The sequence below is a fragment of the Macrotis lagotis genome, chromosome 5 (genome assembly GCF_037893015.1).
Source record: "Macrotis lagotis isolate mMagLag1 chromosome 5, bilby.v1.9.chrom.fasta, whole genome shotgun sequence".
NCBI lineage: Eukaryota > Metazoa > Chordata > Mammalia > Peramelemorphia > Peramelidae > Macrotis > Macrotis lagotis.
In genome coordinates, this window is record NC_133662.1 from 217319032 (window position 1) to 217346194 (window position 27163).

General features: G+C 38.1%; 1 protein-coding gene across 4 annotated transcripts in view; it reads right to left on the reverse strand.

Moving 5' to 3' along the window:
- The window catches only part of SLC16A1 (solute carrier family 16 member 1), a 34683-nt gene that overhangs the window by 4178 nt on the left and 3342 nt on the right, over positions 1 to 27163 (reverse strand). For all 4 annotated transcript variants that reach the window (XM_074188458.1, XM_074188461.1, XM_074188460.1 and 1 more), the window contains exons 2-4: positions 7154 to 7414; positions 4037 to 4180; positions 1723 to 2586 (exon numbers count right to left, since the gene is read on the reverse strand). In XM_074188458.1, coding sequence (XP_074044559.1) covers positions 1723 to 2586; positions 4037 to 4180; positions 7154 to 7370 — 1225 coding nt within the window. In that variant the 5' untranslated portion in view covers positions 7371 to 7414. The remainder of the gene's footprint in view (positions 1 to 1722; positions 2587 to 4036; positions 4181 to 7153; positions 7415 to 27163) is intronic.

Sequence of the window (27163 nt, forward strand, 5' to 3'; positions counted from 1 at the left end):
TGAGGTAGATTGTAGAAGTTTTTTTTTTTTAAGGTTTTTGCTAGGCAAACGGGGTTAAGTGGCTTGCCCAAGGCCACACAGCTAGGTAATTATTTTAGTGTCTGAGACCGGATTTGAACCCAGGTACTCCTGACTCCAGGGCCGGTGCTTTATCCACTGCGCCACCTAGCCAACCCCCCTAGAAGTTTTTTATTCCTAGAAACTTTAGAAAGAAAGATATGGAAGAAAACTAAAGAGGTCATCTAGCTCAATAACGAGAGAAATGCCCAAAGAGAATTCTTCTAGTTGGTAAAATAACAAAAGCCAAAATTAGACTCCCTTTCTTTACACCTCCAAATAGTCTTGAGCATTCAATTTTGCCTACATAAGACAATTTATTAGTCTAATATTATTTCCTCCTTTACTACTTATCCATCTTCTCACAGAAAAGAAGTCAAGGCAAATCCATGAGTTTTATCCTGTACAACTAATAAAGAGCCCTATAGGCATGAAATATTTTCAGAAAGAGGTCTTCCTTTCTGTTCTTCCTTTCATTATACATTTTTCCGAAATCTCAGAATTTAAAATCTCAGAATTTAAGAGTTGGAAAAGATCTCAAGGGACATCCATCCATCCAACCCACACCTAAAGGATTCCGTACTATAATATCCAGCCTCCATCTGAAGTAATTTTGTGAGAACCTACCACCTTTGAAGGAGCCCATCCTACTTTCGGACAGGTTTAATTGTTAGTCAGTTTTTCCTGGTATCAAATCTCAATATTTCCCAATATTCCTAATTCTTCCCTCTAAGGACATAGAATAAAGTCTAATCCTTTCCAACCTTTTCCACACCCCAAATTACTCTATTTATTTTATACATGATTTACAAATTCTTATATATGTGCTATCTCCCTCTTGGTAAAATATAAACTCCTTCAGGGCAGGAATCATTTCTTTTTGTCTCTGTATCCCCATCATCATATAACAGGACCTGGGACACACTAGCTAGGCAATAATAAATGCTTGATCCAGTGCTTCTTCTACACGATGGCTCTCCAGATAATTGAAGACCCCATCAGATAGCCCGAGTCTTCTGCTCCACAAGCTCCCCTCTTCTATCTCCTTTGGCTGATCCTCCCAGGATAATCCTCCCCGCCTGTCCCTTGACCGCTCTTCAGATTACTGTTGTCTCTCTTGAAACTCTGCCATTCAGAATTGCACCCCGCGTTCCAGATGCAGTCTGACCAGGGGGGATTAGCACCCCTTGTTCCAGGAAGCCTCCAAGTCTCTTTAAGTTTGCTGAATTCTTTGACTTACTGTTAACTCATAATAAGCTTGTGGGCCACTAACATGCCTAGGTCTTGTTTGGACCCTCATTCTGTACTTGTAAAGTTGTTTCTTTTCTTTTTTTGGGGGGGTATGGGTTATTCAAGGACATATATCCCTTTACTTTTATCCATTTTGAATTTTATTTCATTAGATTTAGCTAAGGTTCTAGCCTATTAAGATATTTTTGAATCCTCAATTCTGTTGTCAAGCAAAGTAATTCAAATTATCCCAGAAGATTACTATGGAGTTAATAAATTCACTTCCTGATTTAGGGGAAATTCTATGTAAATCTTAAAGTAGAGTTAGAACAATTCTCCATCTATTCCCTGCTTCGATTAGTGCTATATTTATAGAAGGTATACAGGTTTCCCAAGCATCCTTATGCAAAGTGTATTTAAAAAGACATACTCTACCTAAAAGTGGTGGCCCCAGGAGGACAGGACAGCACTCCATGATCGTCAACAAGCCCACAGCACTGGAGAATCTCTGGGTTCCAACAAGGTCCATTAGTGTTTCAAACAATACTGAGCTGAGCCAGCCAAATGCAAATCCGAAGAATGCCGCGTAGATAGCAAAACCAAAGTAAGTGGTGTTTAGGGGAACCAACAGGTGGCATATACCATTACTAATCACTGAGAGAGCAAAATAATACTGTATTCGAGGTCTCACCCACTTTGTGTTGGCTACAAGGCCCATGGAGGGTCTGGCTACCATGTCAACAAAAGCTAAAATGGAGAGCAGAAAGGCAGCAGACTCTTTCGGTATACTCTGACTTTTGGCATAATTACTAAGAAAAACTAAGGGAGTAAATAATCCAAAAAACATGAGCACATTGCCAGAGAGGTACAGTAAAAAGCCTCTATGCTTGAACAGGGAAAAATCCAGGAACTTATTAATTGTTTGGAGGACAGAACGCTTCCCCTGCTTACTGTTTCCAGAAATAAGATCTCTACTGGCATCCCCAGAACCTTTCTGGGAGGAGTTCAACTTCCCTGTTTCCTGGAGGGCTTCTTTAGATGTTTCTTTTTGATTTGGTTTGGGTCCTATTGGTCGCATAAGAGAGCCAGCCACACAGCAGTTGAGTAGCAAACCTCCAAGAATTAAGAAGCTGCCCCTCCAGCCAAAGATATCAAAGAAAATCTGATTGATAGGGGCCAGGGTAGAGAGGAAAACAGGGCTCCCTGCCATAGCCAAGCCGTTTGCCAATGGACGCTTTTTGTAGAAATATCTGCCGATCATAGTTAAGGCAGGATTTAAGTTGAAGGAGAGTCCAAGACCTGAGGGGGGGGAAAAACCAATTAATTTCAAAATATATTTAAGGGAGATGTAATATAATTGGATTAAAAATAATCATGGATAATGCTCCCTCAAATCTATTGCACTTTTTCCACCTGCGGCTGCTTAACTCCCAAGAATTAATATCTGATCATGTTATACAGAAGTTCTGATCTGAAGTTCCTCCTTTCATCATGGAAGAGTCATCTGACAAAGCACAATGATGCTTCTTATAGCGAGGGGGACCTCCTACTCACTGTCTTTACCAGAACAGTTCCCCCTTGATTTGGTGGGAATGGTCTGGATGTTGTGGACTCTTTGGCCCTCGAGGGCCATTTTTCCCCCCTCTCTTAGCAGCAGCAAGGCTCCTCAGCCCCCCAGTAGGACTGGGCAAAGCACTTGGATGTGATTTCCTGGCAATAAACTGGCAACACAGTATATCCAAACTTACTTTATTAATCAATTAATAAGCATTAATTCAGGCTTACTTATAAACTCTAAGTCTATAGGCTCTAAAGTGGGGATAATTAATATCTGTAGGGTACTAACCTCAAAGGGCTGCTTAAGTACAAATGATATAATGAATGTAGTGTTCGACAAATTTAAAACATTACACTAATCAAGTTATTATTGTTTCCTTCACCTATGATATTAGTAAAAATGTTGACCAGTGTCATTTCACAGGCTACAGCAAGTTCTCTGGGGCACTCCATTTGAGCTCCCTCTAGGTTGAGGTCAGTTAGGACTGCTCTTTGGAATCAGTTATTCAACTACTTGTGAGTCCTATCATTTGACCCTACCTTGTCCAGAGAGCATTATAAGGGATTTAGACAATGTTTTGCTCACGTCCTCATCTACAACATTCCCTTGCTCTACTAGTCTGCTAACAAAGTCACAGAATGAAAAGGGTCAACCTGGTGGGGCTTGTTCTTTTTAGGACAGATGGCGCCTCTCCCTTTAATGCTCTGGGCATACCACTTTTGTGGGGTGGCCCTTGAGCACTTAGCAACTTCTCTACTTCTATCAAGATTTCTTAGTATCTGTCAAAAAACACTTACTTTTTAAAATATAATTTAATATTTTATTTTTTCTAAATTACATGTAAAAACAACTTCTAACACTTTTTTTCAATTTTGTTCCAAATTCTCTCTCCCTCCCCTCATTTATAGAAAGCAAGCAATTTGACATAGGTTATTATGCATGTGCAGTTGTGAAAACACATTTCCACATAAGTCAGGCTGTGAAAGAAAACAGACTACTCCCCCTATCCCCCCCCCCAAAAATAAAGAAAGTAAAGAAAAGTATCTGCTTTCAGACTCAATCAGTTCTTTCTCTGGAGATAGAGCCCCGTTCATCACAAGTCAAAAGACACTTCTTAAAAAGGCTGGCAGATAGCTGGCAGAACAAGCAATTCTAAGAATTCCACACATGCAGAAGAACCCCTCCACTTACCGCCAATGACTCCAATACAAAAGTACAGCTCTTGCACAGTGTTACAGAATGAAGCAGCAACCAAACCACATCCTGATAGGAAGCCACCAAACATCATTACTGGTCGGCTGCCATACTTGTTCACCAGAATACTGCTAATGGGACCTAGGGGAAGAAGCATTGAGACATACAGGATTAATTACTACTTTTCTCTCCTCCTTTTTAACTAGAAAAGTAATGTTCTCTCTCCTCAAAATGTCATTCTATGGACTATGCTCTTCTCTTGACACTTCCCAAGAAGCAATACCAATTCCAAAAGTGTACTGGCAGGATCAGTTTCTTATTCAGAACACTAAAAAGGAAAAACAATTAGGGCTTCTTCATAAAGCCCAAAGTGTATCAAATGTTCAGAGTGTGGCATAGAAATATTCACACTAAAGTGTTGTGACAATTATAAAAAAGATGCACCATTTAAAAAATAGCAAGTCTCATTAGGACAATCTGCTCATCAGGATCATTAGCTAAGGAGAAGGATGTCATCAAACAGCACTTTTTAAAAATCAAAAAGGGTTATAATTTCCAGACCTTTAGAGTACTGATTCAGGAGAAATATGCCAGTTACTTCACTTCACTAACAGGGTAAATGCAAAGAAAGAACTGTTTCACAGAGAAAGTTTCATGTGCAATTACTCCACTGACATCAATTGCTTTTGATGCAAAATGCAAATGCATTTTAAGCTTTCTGCCAGTCCAGACATGAGCTCAGTTGTATTTTAGGCATATACAGGTAGCTACATGGGAATGATTACCTCGGGGTCATATTACTGTACTTCAAAAATTAAGCAATACACTTCCCAAAAAATAATAGCTACTTTTGCATTTGGGGGGAAAATATTTTGGAAAAGTGTTGGAATACTGGGATATACAGGGCAAGACTCCAGAATCTGGGGCTCCCATAACTCTTTCCAAATCCATTGATCTTGCCCTGATTTAATTTGAAATAGCATCATGCCACAGAAATCAAGAGATCTGGGTTTTAGCTGGAGTTCTGCCACTAAATGGCAGGCCTCTGTTTCCTCACATATAAAAAGTCTTGGATTTGGGATCAGAGAGGCAGAAATCCTGGGTTTAAATGGCTCTGTCATTAACAAACCACATAACCTGGGCACTTATATATAGAACTGACACTTATCTAGTATTTATCTTTATGCCATCATATTAAGAAAAAAGACCGTATCTCTGCTTTTTATCCTTCCACTAGCCACTTACATGTACAGCACTAAGCTAATGGTTGGTTGATTCTTGTCCTTGGTTATTGAAGAAGACCAAAAACGACCACACTATGTTAAAGAACAGTCACAATGCGTCCAGCTGTGGCTGTCCAGACCAATACGAGCTTGGAATGCTCCAGCACTGGCCGACACAAACTGTCCATGTGCACACCTGGGGTGGGGTCTCTAAATTTGGACATGTCATGTTTCCTTTGTGCTGCTTCCATTCTGTTTTGCTCTTAAGAGAGCAGCACCCTCTCTGATGAGAGCACCATACTCAGCAGTCCTGTGCCAAGGTCCCAAGTGAAAGGCAAGGACTTAGAAAACATAATGTATTGATTCAGTGCCTCCAGGTAAGGGTTATGAAATTATGTATGTCAAAATGCTTTGAAAACTAGAGAGAATATGTGAATTACTGTTGTTATTATTATTGGTCCTCTTATTAACACTTGGGGCATGGAGACTCCTGAAATTTGCTCAAGTTTAGCTGTATTCCAGATAAAAGATAGGAAGTGAGACAGTAGACTGCTATGAAAAAAATTAACAAGCTAACATAAGTCAAATCTATTAAATGTCTGCAGCAGCTCTTTGGGGAGGCCTTGGCTACAACACTAAATGCTGTAGAGGTTAAGTATTGTGGCAGTTTTGATTTTTCAACATAAAAGAGGGGTGGGCTAGGTGGTGCAGTGGATAAAGCACTGGCCCTGGAGTCAGGAGTACCTGGGTTCAAATCCGATCTCAGACACTTAATAATTACCTAGCTGTGTGGCCTTGGGCAAGCCACTTAACCCCATTTGCCTTGCAAAATAAAAAAAAAAACCTAAAAAAAACAAAGCGGAAAAAACCATAAAAGAATGTTGCAGGATGTCCCAGAGGCAGCACAAACAATCACCACTTTTATTGAGGCTTTGTCAATTACTCCACCTTACAAAAAAATGAATGTAGAGGTTCTTCTTTTATAAATTCCAAAAAAGGGTAGGAGAATAAGTGAACAAAAAGTATACTTTAGAGCTTGTTGAACAGTTTCTGATATTTTTGAGGCCACAAACACAAAAGGAAGTTATTAAATTTTTATATTGTAAAACATTTTTTTTGAAAACTTTTTACCTGAAACTTTCCACGGAAACCGAAAAAGTTACTTTGAATTTAACTCTTTGAACATCAGCAAAAAAAAAAAAAAAAAAAAAAAAACCCAACTCATATTTGGAATTTATCTTGTAAAAGCCCAGGTGCTAGAAGCTAGCTGTAGGTATTTTCTGATTCAGGAAAACAAGGTAAGAAATTTCAGAGTACTGATGCTCAATTAGTTCTCCAGCCAAATATAGCTTCTTCCGGGACGGCTAAGGTGGCTCAGTGGAAAAAGCACCGGCCCTAGTCAGAGTACCTGAGTTCAACTCCGGCCTCAGACACTTAATAATTACCTAGCCCTGTGGCCTTGAGCAAGCCACTTAACCGGATTGCCTTGAAAAAAATCTAAAAGAACCCCCAAACAATTATAGCTTCTTCCAATAGCAACTTGCAGTTTCTTAGGTTTCCTCTACTTTCTATAATAAAAGTGTACATTATATTAGACTTTACAAGGCACCAACAACATAAAGAGTTCTTTTGGTTGCTTTTGAAGGGGTTAAGGGTCTTGCCCAAGGCCAGATCTGAACTCAGGTCTTCCTGACTCCAGGGCTAGTACTCTATCTACTGTGCCACCTATTTAGCTACCCCAGTAGTATACAGTTCTTTAGGCAAATGATAATTGCCAATAAAGCACCAATCATAACATAAAGACTATTGTTTCAAACATGTTACTATCTAACCAGGAATCTTTTATAATCTAATAAAGGTTAATGAAAGTCTTCTGTGGCCTGGGACTCACCTCCTCCATAGGTAACAGCCAACATGATGGAAGATATCCATGAGACTTGACTAGCAGAGGCGTTGAAGATGACTTCAATCTCTTTGAAGAATACAGTAATTGATTTGGCAAATGCATAAGAGAAGCCAATAGAAATGAAAGATCCAACAACCACAACCCACCCCCAGCCTCCTTCTGGTGGGGTATATCCCTGGGGACCTCCAACTGGTGGTGCCATTTTAATTGAAGATGGATTTCAAAATTCAGTTCAGTTCCAAAGATCTGCAAACACAAAATGAAAATACTTTTTTTTATCAAGTAAGCTCTCCCCTACACTTGAAATTATGAAAGATTTCAGAGAGTCAAAATATCCCCCATAAAACTTTTTAACAGGTTGAAAAGAAAAAGGTTACCATGTTCCTTTAGAAATTATAAACCAACACTATTTAATAAAGTCTTTTCATTCTTCAATAAACACCTATGTCATTCCCCTCCATTCCAATCCAATGGCTTATTAGTGATTCTCCAAACAGGACATTCCAAATCTCCCCTTTAGATAGGCTGTCCCCAAAGTTCCCTTTATCTGTGAGGGACCCAGATTTCACAGTACAGCATATTTCTGCCACTGATCCTTTCTGGTCACCCTCTGGCTCTCCCACCATTGTCAATCTCTTAAAAATCTCTTTCTAGATATTTTATATTTATTCAAGCTATGCTGCTGTTGTCCAAGGACAATGTAAGCTCTTTGGAGGGCAGGAATGATTTTATTTTTCATTTGAATCCTCAGGTCAGAGATTAGCTTATAAAGTATATATCCAGACTTGAAGGTTAACTAAATAAGTAATTCTGATTTCTCAAGTTTCCCCAAAATAAGGAGTTCTTGGATTTGAAAATAAAGAAAATTTGCTCAACAACATACAGTTTAATTTTAAGGGAGCTGTCTATCATTAGGGGGATTAAAGCCACGAGGGACCAGAAGAGTCATTTTACCAACTACCCATATTGTTTCTAAAGATTGTTCAGATGATACAAGTAAATGAGGAGTGATCTATCTAGCAGTTGGATGAAAAGTCTTTACTTTCCAGTACAGCCTACAGGGCTGTTTTAGGGCTTTATTTTCCAGTTTTGTCCACGGTCTCTGAGTCACCCAATTGCCCGACAAGCATTTATTAAGAGTCTAATAGAATACTGGAGACCCAAATACAAAGAATGACATCAGCTCCACTCTTTGTGACGAAATATATAGAGTTCCTGTGAAGGAGTTATGAGTCCTTTTACCCATTTGGGAGAAATTAAAGAGTCCTTCCTAGAGTCTTACTTCCAAGTTGGGGGCAAAAAACTCATGGGAGTTTGACCATAGTGACCAGAGATAGCACTGAGCTAACATAAGCATCACACTTGGAAAGTTAGCCTTGTACCTGATGACTGTTAAAAATCACAGGCATAGTCATCAAAGACTGATGTCAAAGACCAGAGGTGACTAGAGATGACCAAAAATACATTTTTCTCCTAGGATCAATAATAAAATACCTTGAAGGCTGGTTCTTTCACTCACTCATTCTTTTGAACATGTAAATGTCACCCACCATGTGCACAGGTATGCTAAGTTTGTGACCTAGTTATAATGTTTAATTTATCCCTGCCCTCTCAGAGCTTACAATATACTAGCTCCAGTAATTAAAGTTTAGCAGTGGGGTGGCTAGGTGGTGCAGTGGATAGAGCACCGGCCCTGGAATCAGGAGGACCTGAGTGCAAATCCGACCTCAGACACTTAATAATGACCTGTGTGGCCTTGGGCAAGCCACTTAACCCCATTTGCCTTGCAAAAAAAAAAACAACAACCTAAAAAAAAAATTTAGCCATTACTAGTGGTGTATATAACCAGGAACTGAGTAACCCACAATATTAAAAAGTTTCAAAAGGAGAGTTGAGAGTGCAATTAACTATTGTGTACAAGGCTGGAGCTTGTAAGGGAACAATATCAGAGTTTTCACTCAAGAAGGAAGATCTTCTGGAAATCTTCCTCTTACATACTGATTCAGAAGATCAACATTCAATCAATTTTTGTTTTGAGTGCTTTTTTTTCTAGGTCCCAAAGATATGGGGGGGGGTCTAAATTTTTTTCTCAGATGCTCCTATACCAAATTCTTCTCTGAAAAAAGCTTTATTCTATGCTAGTAACCACCACAATCTCATTCCTGATTATCCTATTCCAGAAGCAACATGAATCCCCATTTTACTGTTATAGTCAAAGCAGTTAAATTTTATTTTATTTTTTTAAATGCTTTTGCAAGGCAAATGGGGTTAAGTGGCTTGCCCAAGGTCACACAGCTAGGTAATTATTAAGTGTCTGAGGCCGGATTTGAACTCAGGTCCTCCTGACTCCAGGGCCGGTTGCACGATCCACTGGGCCACCTAGCCGCCCCTCAAAGCAATTAAATTTTAAAAGACTCAAGCTTCTCCCAACCATACATATTAGAAGCACATATCATAGATTTATTTATATTTCATTCCTAATGCAGAAATATGAATTTTCTGGAGGCATGGAGGAAACAAGCCCTAGAGAAAGTTATTTGAGGAAACAAATGGGGAAAACTTTCACCTTTGTTAAACTCTAAGGTCTTGTCTAGCTCAAAATCATTGAGCCCTAGATAAATTTGGGAAATATAAGAAACATTATTTGGCAAGAAAGCATATTTAACATTAAATTAGAAACTAGCCTCTAAATTTCACCACCAAAATTAATTCTGAACCCAGGAGCACAGGAACTAGAACCAACATTCCACTGAAATAAAAGGTTAAGCAATCCTTAACATCTCAGGAATAGGAAGGAGGGGCATTTTAATAACAAGCAGAACTGAACCTATTAGGAAGAGATTTGGCCAAGGCTGTATGGCTGCAGTTATTCAAGTTAGGCTAAACTCTGTCAGCAGTTCCTCTTTTGGCAAACTTTCATAAATGTTTCAATTCAATTGTGAGATTCCAAAGAAGCCGATTTGACAGAACCAAGTAGTTATGTAATGTCACAAGCAACGAAGACAAGTCCACCAGGTCAATCCAGAGCTTTAGACCCCAACACAATAACATACTGTTATTGTGTCCTCTTTAAGCTACCCTAACCCCTGTATAAAATGAAGAATCCATGCTGCCCCATTTGTATCCAGCTCTAAACAATACACAAAGTTGTCTCTACAGAGTATAAAACAAACCAGTAAACTGTAAACAACAATATTAACTCTTGATTAGGGTATTCCAAAAAGCTGGAATACTCAAGTCTCCGATCACCCATTCTGTTTCAGATAATACAGCACCATTGCCTCCTGAATTCCTTGGCTTCAAAAATCCGATGTACTGTAAGAATCCCAAAGGAGAAAAAAAAAAAACCTTTGACTTCAAGGAGCTTATAATTTAAAGGAGGAGATAAGATGTGGAGAACTAAGTATGATATAGTAAATGGATTAAGTACAAAGAGGGCAGACAAAATACAATAGGATCCTTGATAAAGGAACAACTCAGAGGATTGCTAGAGGAAGGTTTCTCATAGAAGCCGGCTCTGGGTAGAGGTGAAAGCAGTGCACACACCTCAGGGAACAAGAATGATTTACCCAAATGTACAGAGATAGTAAAGAAAGGGGATCAAGGGGCAACTAGGTGGCACAGTGGATAGAGCACCAGCCCTGGAGTCAGGAGTACCTGGCTTCAAATCCGGTCTCAGACACTTCATAATTACCTAGCGTGTGGCCTTGGGCAAGCCACTTAACCCCACTCCAAAAACCTAAAAGAAAGGGGATCAAGGAATATAGTTATTCTAGTTTGTCCAGAAATGAATTCAGCTTTAAAAACATATTAAGTTGGGGCGGCTAGGTGGCGTAGTGGATAGGGGCGGCGTAGTGCACTGGCCCTGGAGTCAGGAGTACCTGGGTTCAAATCTGGTCTCAGACACTTAATAATGACCTAGCTGTGTGGCCTTGGGCAAGCCACTTATCCCCATTGCCTTGCAAAAACCTTAAAAACAAAAAGAAGGAAAGTGGGGTTGAGGGGGTTAGGATGGGGAGAGGGTAGCTTATGTTTCAGAAAAGCACTCCAATAGAAAATGGCACAACTTTACTTTCTAAGAAAATGGAGGTAAGGAGGAAATATATTCGAGACATTGGGGTAATAATATGTGTGGCAAAAGAAAAGCTGTAGTCAGGGTATGTAGGACCAGAGAGGGTCTGTTTTATTAAAATGGAAAATTCGTGAAAAGGAATAAATCGAGAAAAAGCTGGAGAGACTAAATTGGAACCAGAAAATAAAGAATCTCTGTCAAAACCAAAATGGATTTTGTATTTTATCTGACAAGTAATGGGGAATTTTACAGATGACTGGAAGAGCCTCAGTCAATTCCCTGCTCCAAAGCCTGTGACCCACTGCTGCTTAAAGAGTGGCCTGGAGGAACCAGGGGCTCTCATGGGGCGGCCAGACACTGGCCCAGGTCATGACACCTTAGGTCATGAAGCCTGGACTAGAAGTGGCAAGGGGAGAGGAGAAGCAGGAGATACAGGCCAGCCCTGGGCTCCAGGGCTCGACCTCCTCCAAGGCTCCCAGTTCCAGAGCGAATCACCAGCTGCTTCCCAGTAGCTATCCCCCCCCCCCCAGCCCTTTCTTCGGATTAGGCTGTTCTTCCTGGAATTTCCGTTTTAAGAAAGAGCCCATGCCAGTCATCTTCACTCCTTGATGACTCTCAGGTTTCCACTTCCAAATTTTCAGACTTTTTTCTCCCATTCTCCAGGAGGCTTCAAACCCTGGGAAATGCCTCGATTCTTCACACTGCCTTACTTCAACTTATGATGTTAATTTAAAATATTTTTTATCAGCAATCAAGTAAACTGATTAACAAGGTAAATTCATCATGGAATAAACTTTAAACGCCTTTTCAAAAATGTTTTAAAAAGCTAATACATGATTAAACCTTGAGTTCAACTGAAAACTATGATTGATGAAATTTGATTTAAATAATCATCTTTTTAGTATTTAAGAAAGTTTTTCAACAAGTATTTTTCTATATTCAAAAAATCTTTCTTTAAACATAACAAAATTAGGGGAGGCCAGGTGGCGCAGTGGATAGAGCACCGGCCCTGGAGTCAGGAGTACCTGGGTTCAAATCTGGCCTCAGACACTTATTACCTAGCTGTGTGGCCTTGGGCAAGCCACTTAACCCCATTGCTTTGCCAAAAAACCTAAAAATAAAAAAAAACTAAACATAACAAAATTAGGTTTAAAACCTCCAACTTATCAAATAAATTCAAAACATAACAAAAGGAAAAAATGGTTAAGAAATCATGTGCTTAACAATGAGAAAGGAACCTTTTAAAAACTAAACATGAATTCAAGCATAATTCTGTCATAGTCTCACAAATACATTTGGCTGCATTTACTTAAATTTCTTAAGGCAGAGAATAAGAAATATCATTATCATGGCGTTAACCCCAAAGTGCCATTTTATAAGTTTGTAATAACACACACAAGTATCAGCAAGCATCAGTAGTGATGGGGATTAAGCAGAAACCTTTCCACTATGATCATGAGTTGAGTAAGGATGCCCCATTATCACCAATATTATGCAATACTGCATTAGAAATACTAGCAATAGCAATCAGAAGAAAAAATAATGGGAGGAATGAGAAAACTATTTCTTTTTGCAGCTGAGATGATGTACTTAAAAAATCCTAGAGCTTCAAACTAAAAAGTTAGTTGAAACAATAAATTTTAGCAAAGTAGCAAGATATAAAAATCATCAAACCTGAGATAGTAAGTGATGCCCATTTAAAATAATTGTAGATAGTATAAAATTACTAGAAGCATACCTACAGGACAAATCCAGAAACCACATGAACAAAACAATTACAAAACTCGCCATATACAAATAAAGCTAGATTTAAATAATTGGAGAAATAATTGTTCATGGGTAGACATAACCAATAAAAATTACAATTCTATCTAATCTACTTATTCGATATCAATGCAAGGCAATGGGGTTAAGTGACTTGTCCAAGGTCACACAGCTAGTTAAGTGCCTGAGTCTGAATTTGAACTCAGGTCCTTTGGACTCCAGAGCCAGTGCCCTCTATCTACTGCACTACCTAGCTGCCCCAGGAGATAAGTTCACTTAACTCCATTGTCTTAAATAAACAAAAAATGTTTTTTTAATTGTTTCCTCTTTTAATGAAATTATCTGGCTCTACATGAAAAAGTTATCATCTACATAAGAGAACTGAATTAGGTTTTCTTCCAAATCTCCAGTCTTACCTGTGAAGAAATAACTGACTATAAGGCCAGTATTTTCTCTGTATTTTTTTTTTCCCCAGAAAGGAGTTACAAAACAGTCAAAACCATTGGGAACAGTCTCCATATGTTTTTTATGCTTTCCCCTCCTCCACCCAAGTCTTACACAAAGGTCTTTATGTGAGGTTTTTCCAAAGAGATAAGGATGACCTGTTTCTGAACTTAATATTAAGGTAGAGTCCAGAATCAGTAAATTTAAAAACTTTGTTTCTATAATGGGGTAACTACAGTGCAGAGTTTGAAGTTCACTTGGAAATTACATGTTTTTGATTAGGTTCTATTCTAATAGAAGAGAATTTTACTAGACAGTTCCAGTTTCAAAAGTAGCTGACACAGCTGGTTGTCTCAACAAGTGGCCTTTGCACTAGCTTCACAGAATCTCAATCACTCAACGCAAGTTAACATCTAAGACCTCTCCCCATCCTACTGTTTTAGCCCCTTCGAGTTCTAGAATAAAAGTGAAGGAAAAAGGAATCTTTAAAAGAAAGCAAAGCAGAAGTGTTGCCAGAGAGAAGAAATTGAATATTTTATCATACTTGGGAGACCAAAACCCAAGGGTTGTGAAAGCCATTATTAATGTTTTGATCACAATATTAAGGATCAGATTCAAAAGTTCTAATCCTGATTCTGCTATAATAAGCATGTGCTACCAATCTTGAAATTCGTAGAGAAGCTAAATGACTATGAAATGCCATTTGGAGAAAACTAAAAATCTATCCTTCATAATAATTTTACATTTTAAAATTATGATCTTAAATAAAAGCAAGATCTATCACCTATTTGCAATTCAAAAATTAAATGTTTCACAGGTAGCAGTGAGTAGGTTTCAGTTACTGTTATCTAAATAACCACACTGGACCCATCAATAATTGGTGAGTGTTGTTATACTTTAACCTGTAAAATCTCAAAAGGGATTGACTATAAGCTACCACTAATGAGTTCCCAAGTAGCTTCTGCATTAACTTGCTAAATACCTTTAAGATCTTTCTGTTTGGAAATTTGAAGTCAGATGCCCTGTGGATTATGAACTGATTTTAATGTTTGAATAATGGCACTTTCCCCCCACAATATTCCTATTTAGGTGAAGATGAGAAAAATCAAACCTGCTGTTTTAGTTAAAATAAAAATATGATATGTAAGCAAAAATCCTGTTGGTCTAATAATAAACCTGACAATTTTAAATACATTTCATAGGATCATAGATTTAGAATTGAAATGAATGTCAGGACTTCTGATGAAGGTGACTGCTTCAATGGGAAGCACAGTCAGTTCAAACATATCTACTCAGACTGGATAAGGACCAAGAAATCTGATGAGAAATTTAGGGTTGTCTTCTACACAAAAAGTAAACCAGGGGTGGCTAGGTGGCACAGTGGATAGAGCACTAGTCCTGGAGTCAGGAGTACCTGAGTTCAAATCCGGCCTCAGACACTTAAGAATTAACTAGCTGTGTGGCCTTGGGCAAGTCACTTAATCCCACTGCTTTGCAAAAACTAAAAAGAAAAAAAAAGTAATCCAGAAACCTATTGGAACACTAAGAAAGAGGGCCACCTAATGTCAATGCATTGATCTCATCACCTCAAACCAGGACTACCACCATAGTTTGCTGTTTGGGGTAGAATAATGAAGTTGGATTCCAAACTGTAGAAACTTAAGACAGTAAGATGAAAAGAAGTGAAAACATCTATCACAGACCATCTTCTCAAGTATGGTCACAAATGAGAGAAAAATGGACAATGGCTAGTGGGAGTAGATAGATCAACTGAGGGTTTCTGGAAGATAGAGGACAGAGGCAAGTTTTTGGCACTAGGGAAAAGCAGCTAGTAGATAGGAAAAAAGTGAAGATACTGAGAGTAGAGATGACAAAGGGAAAAGTTTGTTGGAGAATAGGGTTACTTGTGCAGTAACTCATTTGTCTTGGCAAGGAGAACCCACTTCTTCAAGTGAGATATGGGTGACAAAGGAGTGACAGAAGGCATCTGATTGGGATATGAGGAGGGGAGAAGAGGAAGCTCTGAGAAAGGCCTCAATCTTTTCAGTAAAGTATAAGTTAAAAATCTGTGCTAAGAGAGTACAGGGGAGGAAGACATGGGAAGTAGGAGGAAGAAAAAGGTTTGAAAGAGCCAATATGGTGAGGGGGATGAAAAGAAGAAAATATATGAACATTAAAAAGCACTCATCTAGAAAACTGATAAAGGAGAGAAAATTTAAGAATAAAATTTATTTAAAAAAGGACAAGTCTGAATACTCTATTTCTTTCTTTCTTTTTTTTAGGTTTTTGCAAGGCAAACGGGGTTAAGTGGCTTGCCCAAGGCCACACAACAAGGTAATTAAGTGTCTGAGACCCGATTTGAACCCAGGTACTCCTGACTCCAGGGCCAGTGCTTTATCCACTATGCCACCTAGCCGCCCCTGAATATGCGATCTCTATTTCTAAATAGAAGACTGCTCAAATCTATTAGAAGCAGAGGGCAAAGTGAAGCAAGGAAGAGAAGTCATCAGTCACATTCTGAAAAGTCCCAGAAACTTCATAGCTAAAACCCAAAGCTCTCATGTCAAAAAATACTCCAAACACCCAGAAATTGTTCAAATAACAAGAAACTATAGTCAGAATCACACAGGACTAAGTAGATTTTATTACAAACAAGTAGAAACCTTAGAATAGACTATTCCAAAAGGCAAAAGAGCTCAGCTTATAACCTAGAGTAATTTAAATGTTGAAAATCCTAAAGGGAGAAAAAAGGATCTGTAATGGAATAGAAAACAAGCTTTTATGATGAAAAGATCAGAAGTTTGAATCTTGTATACATAAAAGATTCCAGAGAAATGTAGAAAGTTCAGTTTACCTGAGCATTTGGAAGGACCTCGATAGATATGCAATTCTGACATTTTTTCCAAATGCCTTTCTGGACAGCAATTTGGGAATTATGCCCAGAGGGCAACAAAAATGTGCATACCCTCTGACCCAGCAATACCACTACTGGGTCTATACCCTGAAGAGATGATAAAAAAAAGGGTAAAAACATTACTTGTACAAAAATATTCATAGCAGCCCTGTTTGTGGTGGCAAAAAATCGGAAAGCAACTGAATGTCCTTCAATTGGGGAATGACTTAAACTGTGGTATATGTATGTCATGGAACACTATTGTTCTATTAGAAACCAGGAGGGATGGGAATTCAGGGAAGCCTGGAAGGATTTGCATGAACTGATGCTGAGTGAGATGAGCAGAACCAGAAAAACATTGTACACCCTAACAGCAATATGGGGTGATGATCAACCTTGATGGGCTCACTCATTCCATCAGTGGGACAATTTTGGGCTGTCTGCAATGAAGAATACCATCTGTATCCACAGAAAGATCCGTGAAGTTTGAAGTTCAAGAACTATTCTCTTTAATTTAGAAAAAAAACCTGATATCTTATTGTCTGATCTTGTTATCTCATACTTTTTGTTTCTTCCTTAAGGATATGATTTCTCTGTCATCACATTCAACTGAGATCTATGTGTAACAATGGAACCAATGTAAACACTAACAGATTGCCTTCTGTGGGGGGTGGGGGGAGGGAAGCAAGAATAGGGGAAAAAATTGTAAAACTCAAAATAAATAAAATCTTTCTTTTAAAAAAAAAGAAAAGAAATTTACAATTCTAAAGAGAAACTGAGTCAATAAATATTTTAAATATGGGGGGAGGAAGGGACCCTAGAATCCCTCTAGCCCAAAACCTCTTATTTTATAGGTGGGGGGAAAAAAATTAACTGATACTCAGGTTAAGTGATTTGCCCAAGCAATTTGCTGGATTTTCCAACAAATCCAGAATTTCAACTCAGATCTTGGATTCCCAAACCAGCTACACTAAAACAGTTAATGCTATTTGGCATCTGAAAAACAGGGTTTCATGAGGTTAGCAGGAAAATGGGAGAATTACCTAGAAGAGGTTATTCTAGTAATAATATGGTACTGAATTTGAACAAGCTTCAATACTTACTAGTTACATGACCACAATAAAGTCACTTTATCTCTCTTATCCTATGTCTTCACCAATAAAATGGATCATAAAAAACAGATTAAAGCTGAAAAAAAATGGTAGAGGCCAACTATTCCAAACTTCTCATTACAAAGATGAAAAACTTCAGAGGCCCAGGACTTAAGTGATAAGCTAAATAAATACTTTAATCATACTCTTCACAGAACTGTTTAAGGGAAGGAGCATTATAAATTTTGAAGCAAAACAGAAAGGAGGTATAACTCATTTAGATCTAATTTCTCCCTCTCCATTGGCCCTTGCACATTTATATGCACTTAAATTACTTTCAAATCTAAAAAAAGCTTTTCAATATTTTTACCCTATCTGGTATTATCCCATCATCTCTCCTTAAAGGTCAAATTTCTTGAAAACCTAATTAGATCTGACACTCATAGCTCTTCAAATTCCTCACTTAGTCTCTTGCAGTTGAATTTCCCTACCTTTCCAATCTTAATGGACCTCCAATGCCAACATCCCCACAAATTCTATACTAGTTGATCTGTATCTTCCCACCTCTCACCTTGAGCCATACTAAATCTTCCACACCAACCTTGCCTCCCACAAATTCCCATCTATCATGCCACGACCAATTCAAATGCCACACTCCAGAAAGTTTTCTCCTTTTCTCTTACTCTTCCACAAACACATCCTTTGAATGACTTTTCTCTTCTTCTTCTTCTTCTTCTTCTTCTTCTTCTTCTTCTTCTTCTTCTTCTTCTTCTTCTTCACATGGAGCCAATGTATCTTCTTCTTTTCCATTTCTACCTATTACTTGTCTTCTCAGGCCAAGGAGAACAAATGTAAATCTGACTTTCACAAAAGGGTCTTCAAATACTTGGACATGGCCAATAATATGTTCCCTCTTTTCTCTTCTTCAAGCCAAATCTCCCCAGTTCCCACAACTCATCTTCCTATGGCATGTTACAAACCACTGATCTCTGAAATGCTCTCCTGCTAATCAATGTCCTTTCCTAAAATGTGGCTATATTTTTTATTTAAATGAATCATTTTAACCCAAAGAGTCCAGCTATTGGGATTAAAAACTCTCTTTAATAAAAACTGCTGGGAAAACTGGAAGTTAGTATGAAAGAAACTTAAATTAGACCGACACCTCACACCCTTTACCAAGATAAGATCCAAATGGATACTAGATTTAGACATAAAAAAAAATACTATAAGCAAATTAGAAGATCAAGGATTAGTTTGTCTGTCACATCTATGGAAAGGGGAGCAGTTTATGACTAAGGAAGAGATGAGAACATCACCAAAAACAAACTAGATGATTTTGATTACATTAAATTAAAAAGCTTTTGCACAGATAAAACCATTGTAACCAAGATCAAAAGAAATGTAGTAAATTGGGAAACAATCTTTACAACAAATGATTCTGACAAAGGACTCATATTTTTAAAAAAAAAAACATTCCCCAATTGACAAATGGTCAAAGGATATGCAATGAGGACACCAAAGCAATCCACAGTCATATGAAAAATTGCTCTAAATCATTAATTATTAGAGAAATGCAGATTAAAGCTTCTCTGAGGTACCACCTCACAGCTCTCAGACTGGCCAATGTGACCAGAAAGGATAATGATCATTGTTGGAAGGGTTGTGGGAAATCTGGGACACTATTTACACTGCTAGTGGGGCTGTGAACTCATCCAAACTTTCTGTAGAGCAATTTGGAACTATGCCCAAAGGGCAACAAAAATGAGCATACTCTTTGATCCAGCAATACTACTACTGGGTCTATACCCTGAAGAGATGATGACAAAGGGTAAAAACATTACTTGTACAAAAATATTCATAGCAGCCCTGTTTGTGGTGGCAAAGAATTGGAAATCAAGTCAATGTCCTTCAATTGGGGAATGGCTTAGCAAACTGTGGTATATGTATGTCATGGAACACTATTGTTCTATTAGAAACCAGGAGGGATGGGAATTCAGGGAAGCCTGGAAGGATTTGCATGAACTGATGCTGAGTGAGATGAGCAGAACCAGAAAAACATTGTACACCCTAACAGCAATATGGGGGTGATGATCAACCTTGATGGGCTCACTCATTCCATCAGTGGGACAATTTTGGGCTGTCTGCAATGAAGAATACCATCTGTATCCAGAGAAAGAACTGTGGGGTTTGAACAAAGATCAAGGACTATTACCTTAAATTTAGGGGGAAAAACCTGATATCTTATTGTCTGATCTTGTTATTTCTTATAATTTATGTTTCTTCCTTAAGGATATGATTTCTCTCTCATCACACTCAATTTAGATCAATGTACAACATGGAAACAAAATAAAGACAGATTGCTTTCTGTGGGGGGCGGGGGGGGAGACAAATAAGATTGGGAGAAAAATTGTAAAACTCAAAACTCAAATAAAATCTTTTTTAAAAAAGCTGTTCTGTAGTATATATACTCTTTCAAAATTTGATTTAAAACCTAGTTTCTAAAACCAAGAGGTTTCAAGTCAGATGGTAGTTTTATGTACTATTAATGTAAAAGGTAGAAGTCTAGATATAGCTGAGGATCACCTTAGTCACTTAACTTGACTGACTTAAACACTAAATTCTTTCCATATTGTTCTCTTAAATGCCCATTGGACTAATGTAGTTAAAAAAATTTCAAGGAATGAATTCCAGCATTAGCAGGGAAGGAAAGTAAGGAAAGACAGATAGATTGGGGGGGGGGGGGGGCATGACAGGAGGGAGAGACAGGGACAGAGACAGCAAGAGCCGAGACAGAGAGTCAGAGACAAAGACAAAGAGAGAGGAGAGAGAGAGAGAGAGAGAGAGAGAGAGAGAGAGAGAGAGAGACAGAGACAGAGACAGAGACAGAGACAGAGAAACAGAGACAAAGAGAATGATTCTCAATCCACAACTGTGTCTATCAACTCTGCCTGGAGAAAATTTGTCTTTTGGAATTAAGATAGCTCACTTGGTAAATCAAAGTTTTTAAATTTCTCGAAGCTGATTACCTTTTCCAATACTGTTTTTCATTTACAAAAAGATTCATTTACAACCCCCCCCCAGGATTATATTCATTTTTGCTAGTTAAGTTATTGTAGTTTTAAGTCTAGATTCTTTGTCATTTTTAATATCCATTTCTCTGAATTCTTTTTATTTTTTAAGAAAGATTTTTATTTATTTTAAGTTTTATAATTTTCCCCCCATTCTGGCTTTTCTCCCCACCTCCCACAGAAAGCATTCTGTTAATCTTTACATTGTTTCCATGGTATACATTGATCTCAGCTGAATGTGATGACAGAGAAATCATATCTTTAAGGAAGAAAAGTAAAGTATGAGATAGTAAAATTACATAATAAGATAACTTTTTTTAATTTGATGGTAACAGTGGTCTTTGAACAAGGGTATAGACCCAGTAGAGGTATTGTTGGATCAAAGGGTATGCACATTTTTGTTGCCCTTTGGGCATAATCCCAAATTGCTCTCCAGAAAGGTTGGATGGGTTCACAGCTCCACCAACAATGTATTAGTATCCCTGATTTCCCAGAACCCTTTCAAGATTGAACATTATCCTTTCTGGTCATATTGGCCAGTCTGAGAGGTGTGAGGTAGTATCTCAGAGATGCTTTAATTTGAATTTTTTTTTAATAACATTTCTCTGAGTTCTTAGAATCACTCCATAACTACTAAATGTTGTGAGTCTGATTGTGGATTCTCAAATTCTTTTTTTTCTGACAGCCTATAGTCTTTCTTTCTTGACCTAGAAGCTATGGATTTTGGTTATAATATTTCTGGGGGTTTCCATTTGGAAGTCTCTTTCAGAAGGTGAACAGTAGTTTCTTTCAACTCTATTCCTAAATTATCTGGATAATTCTTTTGTATTTTTATTTTATGATTTCATGAAATATAACATGCAGGCTTTTTTGTTCATGGTTTTCATGTAGTACAATGACTAAAATTATCTTTCCTTGATCTATTTTCTAGATCAGTTATTTTTCCTAAGAAATAGTAATTATTAAGTGTCTGAGGCTAGATTTGAACTCAGGTACTCCTAACTCTAAGACCAGTGCTCTATCTACTGTGCCACCTAGCCACCCCCCAGTTGAATTTTCAAACAGCTACTTTTTTCATGAGTAAAGTTATCTTTTTTCTAAATTGTTTCTTTCTTCCCTAGTTCACTTATTTCCCTATTCTTCCTTCATAGACTTAATCCATTTATCTATTGGAGAATGGCTGTTACTCTTAGAAATTCTCATTGGACTTGTGTCCAAGCTGTACTTTTCTTTTAGGCTTTGCTTTGTAAAGTTTTTATGTCATTATCTTCTGTTTTTCTGGAACTTCCTATTTGCCATAATCTCTTTACTATGGTAGGATTCTTTTTAACTTGTTCATTCTTCCAGCCTACCCCTTTACTTTGGACTTTATGCTAGTGCTAAGCTCTGAACACTCAGGATGTCTGGTCTGAGCTTCTGTCCTCAAATCCTTTTGTTGCTTTCACATCTTAGGCTGGAGAATGGGGGGGTTGGCCTGCAAATTGTTGTGATCTGGAGTCAAGTCTGCCCTCCTGATCTAGGGCTCCTGATCCAGGTTTGAATCTATCTGCTTGTCCTTGGCTGGAAGTTTCTGTCGACTGCTGCTGGGCTCGGGCATTATGGCTCCCTTTAGTCTGGGACTCCAGTTCTGCTTATTTCCACTGTAGGTTTGTGGGCTAGGTCAAAGCCTAGAACTGAAAAACTGCTCTGCTCCTGGGATCAGAGCCACCCAGGTCCTGTTTGTTTCCAGAATGTTCTTCCTTCAGTACAAATCCTTAGGACCAACACTCATAACCACTCCTCTTGGGTCTGGATCTGTGACCAGAGCTGAACACAGAAGGGGGCTGATCTGCTGGATGGGACTCCTCCCAGCGCTCAGTGTCAGAGCCTCAGTTCCTGGACATGTCCCTGGTCTGAGATAATTTTATCCTTCAAAATGGCAGAGGAATTAACAAGGGGAAATTGTATTCTGAATTTGATGCTCATGATCAGAGCAGAAGAGGAAGTGATCACTTCCTCCCCAGAGCTGTGACAGAGAAGAAAGTTGGGTATAGTCTACATCAACTTTCAAAAGGTTCCGAGGAAAAACAGGTAAAAATAGAACAAAATTCGATAGGCGGAAGTTAACCAGGAACTATGGGAAATCCAAGAATGAAATTCTAAAGCTACAAGAGGAAATCATTCCAATGAGCAAGAAAACTGGAAATTATCTGAAGAGACCAATGGAAATGCAGAGTCAACCCAACAACCAAAGAACTATGTAGAAAACAGAGGTGAGGGGAGATGATAGGGTAGGAATATATAAAAGGGTGGCAGGGTCTTATAGGAAAATTATCAGGATGAGTAGAGGCTGGTGAACAAAAAGTAAAAATAGCAAAATGTTCTCTGTATATTTTAGCTCTAATGGAAGAAAAAGGAGACACACTGATGCGATTCTTTGCCTTCCAAGGTGACAGACAGTTGACTTACTTGCCAAGACAGATAGCTGCCACAGCAACAACAATCACTGTGATAGACAAGATCTAACATATGCTGGGTCAAGGAGGGATTCCAGATTGATGGAGTGGGTCTCCAAATGCTGGCTTTTTTCAGATGATGTAGTATCATCTACTTTCTCAATATACTTTATTACCTCCTCAAAGAGATGTATAAGAACTCAAAGGAATTTGGTTTGTCCATTCACACAGAAAAGACCAAATGGATGAAGAATGTGTATTACCCAGATATTATTATGCATTTGAATGTACACCCAATAAAGTAAGGGTTCTGAACTTGTAGTCTAATTAAAAACTGTATTTCATTGTAATTAATTTCCTTTGTAATCTTATGTTTTTTATTCTATGCACTTAAAAACATTCTTATGAGAAAAGAGTCCACAGGTTTCACCGACTGTCAAAAAAAGTCCATGAAACAAACAAACAAAAAAAACCTTTAAGAATTTTGATGTTAGTGTTCAGGAGGACAGCCTTACTGTTCCTCAGGAGTCTTCAGTCCTGTGTGTGTGGTTTGGTTGACACTAATGATCACTTGTAAGAGACATGCTAACTGTCTTCAAGTATTTGAAGACTAATCATGCAGACAAGGGATTAGACTGGTTCTGTTGGGACTCAGAGTACAGAATCAGGAGAAATGTGTTAAAAGTTACAATTTGGCTTAATGTCAATTAAAAAAACATTCTAAAGTGGAAAGGATTGCCCTGAGTGGGAGTTTATTCCTCCTCATTAAAGCTTTACCCACTGAGGCTGGATTAGCATTAGAGTATGTTAGGTAGGCATTCCTTTGTGGTAATGGGGTGGACTAGATAAGAGCTGGAGGCTCTCTCCAATTCTGTGAGGTGAAAACATTTCAATTTTAGATGGTGAGAATGTTCAATGAATAATCTGAAGCTTAGGGAAGAATGACCAATTTCAAGACTCAATATCTGTAGGATACACACACACACACACACACACACACACACACACACACAGACACACAACACACACACAGTGTGTCTCTCTCCTTCAACTAAATGTTCTCCAAATTGATTATTTGGAATTCTGATTGCCCCCCCCCAGAAATGTTATAACTCTAGGGCCCTAGCCTATTCCACAAACTGAAACTCTGTATATTTACAAGAGAAAATAATAAACTATTATTATAATAGTAGTAATTAAAACAAAAAAATAAAAAATAAATGAGAACTAGTTTGTCTTCAATGCTATCTGAATTAAAATTAAAAGGAGGTAGATAAGGATTTGTAAAAAGGTTCTGAAGGGCGCTTCTGGTTATTTCCACGGGTTTTTAGAAGATGTCAGATCTAATAATGTTGATTTTCATTTCAACAGTTAACATTTATTTTCTTTTAAAAATATTTTATTTTTCCCCAGCTATGTGTAAAAACAATTTTAAAATTCATTCTTTAAAAATTTCGAGTTCCAAATTTTCTCTTTTCCCCCTCACCTTCCCACCCTAGACAGCAAGCAATTTGTTAAATGCTATACATGTTCAATCATGCAAAACATATTACCATTCTTTTTTGGAGATAGAAGGGGAAAAGGGGCAACAAATTTTTTTCCCCTCCAGTAACTGGGTAAGAAATTTGAAGGGTGGGAAAGTTCAATAGGTCATAGGTGCACATAAACAAATTCCAATTAAGAAAACTTGCGAATTGTAAACAATGGAAAACAGATGAAGGGATATGTTTACTGACTGATTTCCCCCCCCAACCCCCTAACGGTTAAAAGATATTGGGCCAGATAATTTTCTATGCTGGTCACCGAGTGCCACTAACCTCCCATCATTGCTCAAACTTCAGCAGCAGCATCCTCCCCTACTTCTCTCAGAGAAGAGAACCTTATTATTTATTAAGAGTAACTGCTTCGTATAAAAATATTCATAGCAGCCCTGTTTGTGGTGGCAAAGAATTCGAAATTAAGTAAATGTCCTTCAATTGGGGAATGGCTTAACAAACTGTGGTATATGTATGTCATGGAACAGTATTGTTCTATTAGAAACCAGGAGGGATGGGAATTCAGGGAAGCCTGGAAGGATTTGCATGGACTGATGCTGAGTGAGAGGAGCAGAGAACCAGAGGAACATTGTGCACCCCAGCAGCAACAAGAGGGTGATGGTCAACCTTGATGGACTAGTTCATTCTATCAGTGCAACAATCAGGGACAATTTGGGGCTGTCTGGGATGGAGAACACCATCTGTATCCAGAGAAAGAATTGTGGAGTTTGAACAAAGACCAAAGACTTACTATCTTTACCTTAGGAAAAAAAAACTATTATCTTATTATGCGATTTTGCTATCTCTTATACTTTTTGTTTCTTCTTTAAGGATATGATTTCTCTCATCATATACAACTTAGATCAATGGATACCATGGAAACAATATAAAGACTAATAGTTAGACTGCGTGGGGGGGGGAGCAAGATTAGGGGGGAAAAATTGTAAAACTCAAAATAAATAAAATCTTGCTAAAAAAAAGAAAGACTAACTGCTCATCTACCTGTCAACATGCTCAGATAGCCCCAATCCTAAAAAAAAGGGAAAGAGGGCAAGCAAGAGAGTGAGTCCAAAGAAAACCTTATTGACAATCTTTAAGATAAATTCCTCTCCCTAGTTCCAACTCCTGAGCCACAGACCCACATTTCCAACATCCTATACAAGATTTCAAACTAGACATCTCACTTATGTCTCAAACTCAACGTCCTTTCCATCTAAACTGGCTCCCTTTTCAGGTTTAATTATTTTTCATCTATGATACTATCAATATGGAAATGCTAGGCAGAAAACAAATAGTTAAATTCTGTGCCTTTCTATAGTAGGCTATATCATGCGCTATGCTGACTTTGTTATTCTAAGAAAAAAAAATATTTTAGTAATATTCCTTGCTATTTTCTCTCAGAAACAGTCCTGAGAAAAGCCTTCCCTCATACTAGACCTGGAATGGATAACAGGTACCTGTCTCTCAGCCATCAGAAATTGAATACCACAAGAACAGGGAAAGAGGCAGGTACCCAACATAATAGTTAGCTCTATTTCCCAAAATGAGCCTGTCACCCTGAATACCTCAACACAAGCCTCTTCACTACACCTTTCCCAGCACCACATAAACCATCCCTTGTACCACTATATAAATCCTAGCTTGTCCCCCTGCTAGCTGCTTATCCATTTAAGGAAAAAGCCTATAGGCAATACCCTTGACCCTGCAAAATAAAACTTGTCTGTCCCCTATCACCCTGAGTCAGGAGTTATGAAATTCTTTACTATTCCTCCCCCCTCTCTTCTCACAAAAAAAAAAAATCCAAACTTGAACAAAGTCTTAGGTTTATATTAAGAGATCTGAACTCTGACTCCTGACTCGACTATAAATTGTCTGTGAGAACTTAAGTCACTTAACACCATTTTCATCTATAAATCCAAGTATAGGGCGGCTAGGTGGTGCAGTGGATAAAGCACCGGCCTTAGAGTCAGGAGTACCTGGGTTCAAATCAGATCTCAAGACACTTAGTAATTACCTAGCTGTGTGGCCTTGGGCAAGCCACTTAACCCCACTGCCTTGCAAATATATATATATATAAATAAATCCAAGTATTACACTATAAGATGATCTTTCACATCCCTCCCTGATGTATCATTACTTTATATCCCCACTAAAATTAAAATCCTGAGACAGGTGTATGAAATCACTGTGGTTAAAAACTGAAATTCCTCCATTCCTTTCCACATATACCAAAAATTCCACATAGCCAAAAGTATGTATACTTTTGGCTAGCCTCTTTCCTCTTTCTACAGATCTTCGATAAAAGAATTAATTACCCATGCACTTAAGACCAGATCACGGATGGCAATCTTCTGGCCCAAAAAGTCCCTCTTATACCTTTTTCATTTGTGAACATCCTTGATATTTCTATGCTATTTCTTGTGCAAGAGTTTTGGTGATATATGACACAACTTACAATCTACCATGTGTTTTTTTCAATACACTCTAGTTTATAAATTTGATTCTTCTAAGAAAATGGTGCTCCATGTTCTGAAGTCATACAGTATTCCCAGGAGAATGCTGGTATTCTGCAGCAGGACCAGGTCAAGGAAAGAGTTGTGCAGTTTTCTAATTGTGATTTAGTCTGAGTTCTGACAGTCCTCAATTCTGGACCTGGATCACCAATAACAATGCTTGCCCAAGAGATAGCTATA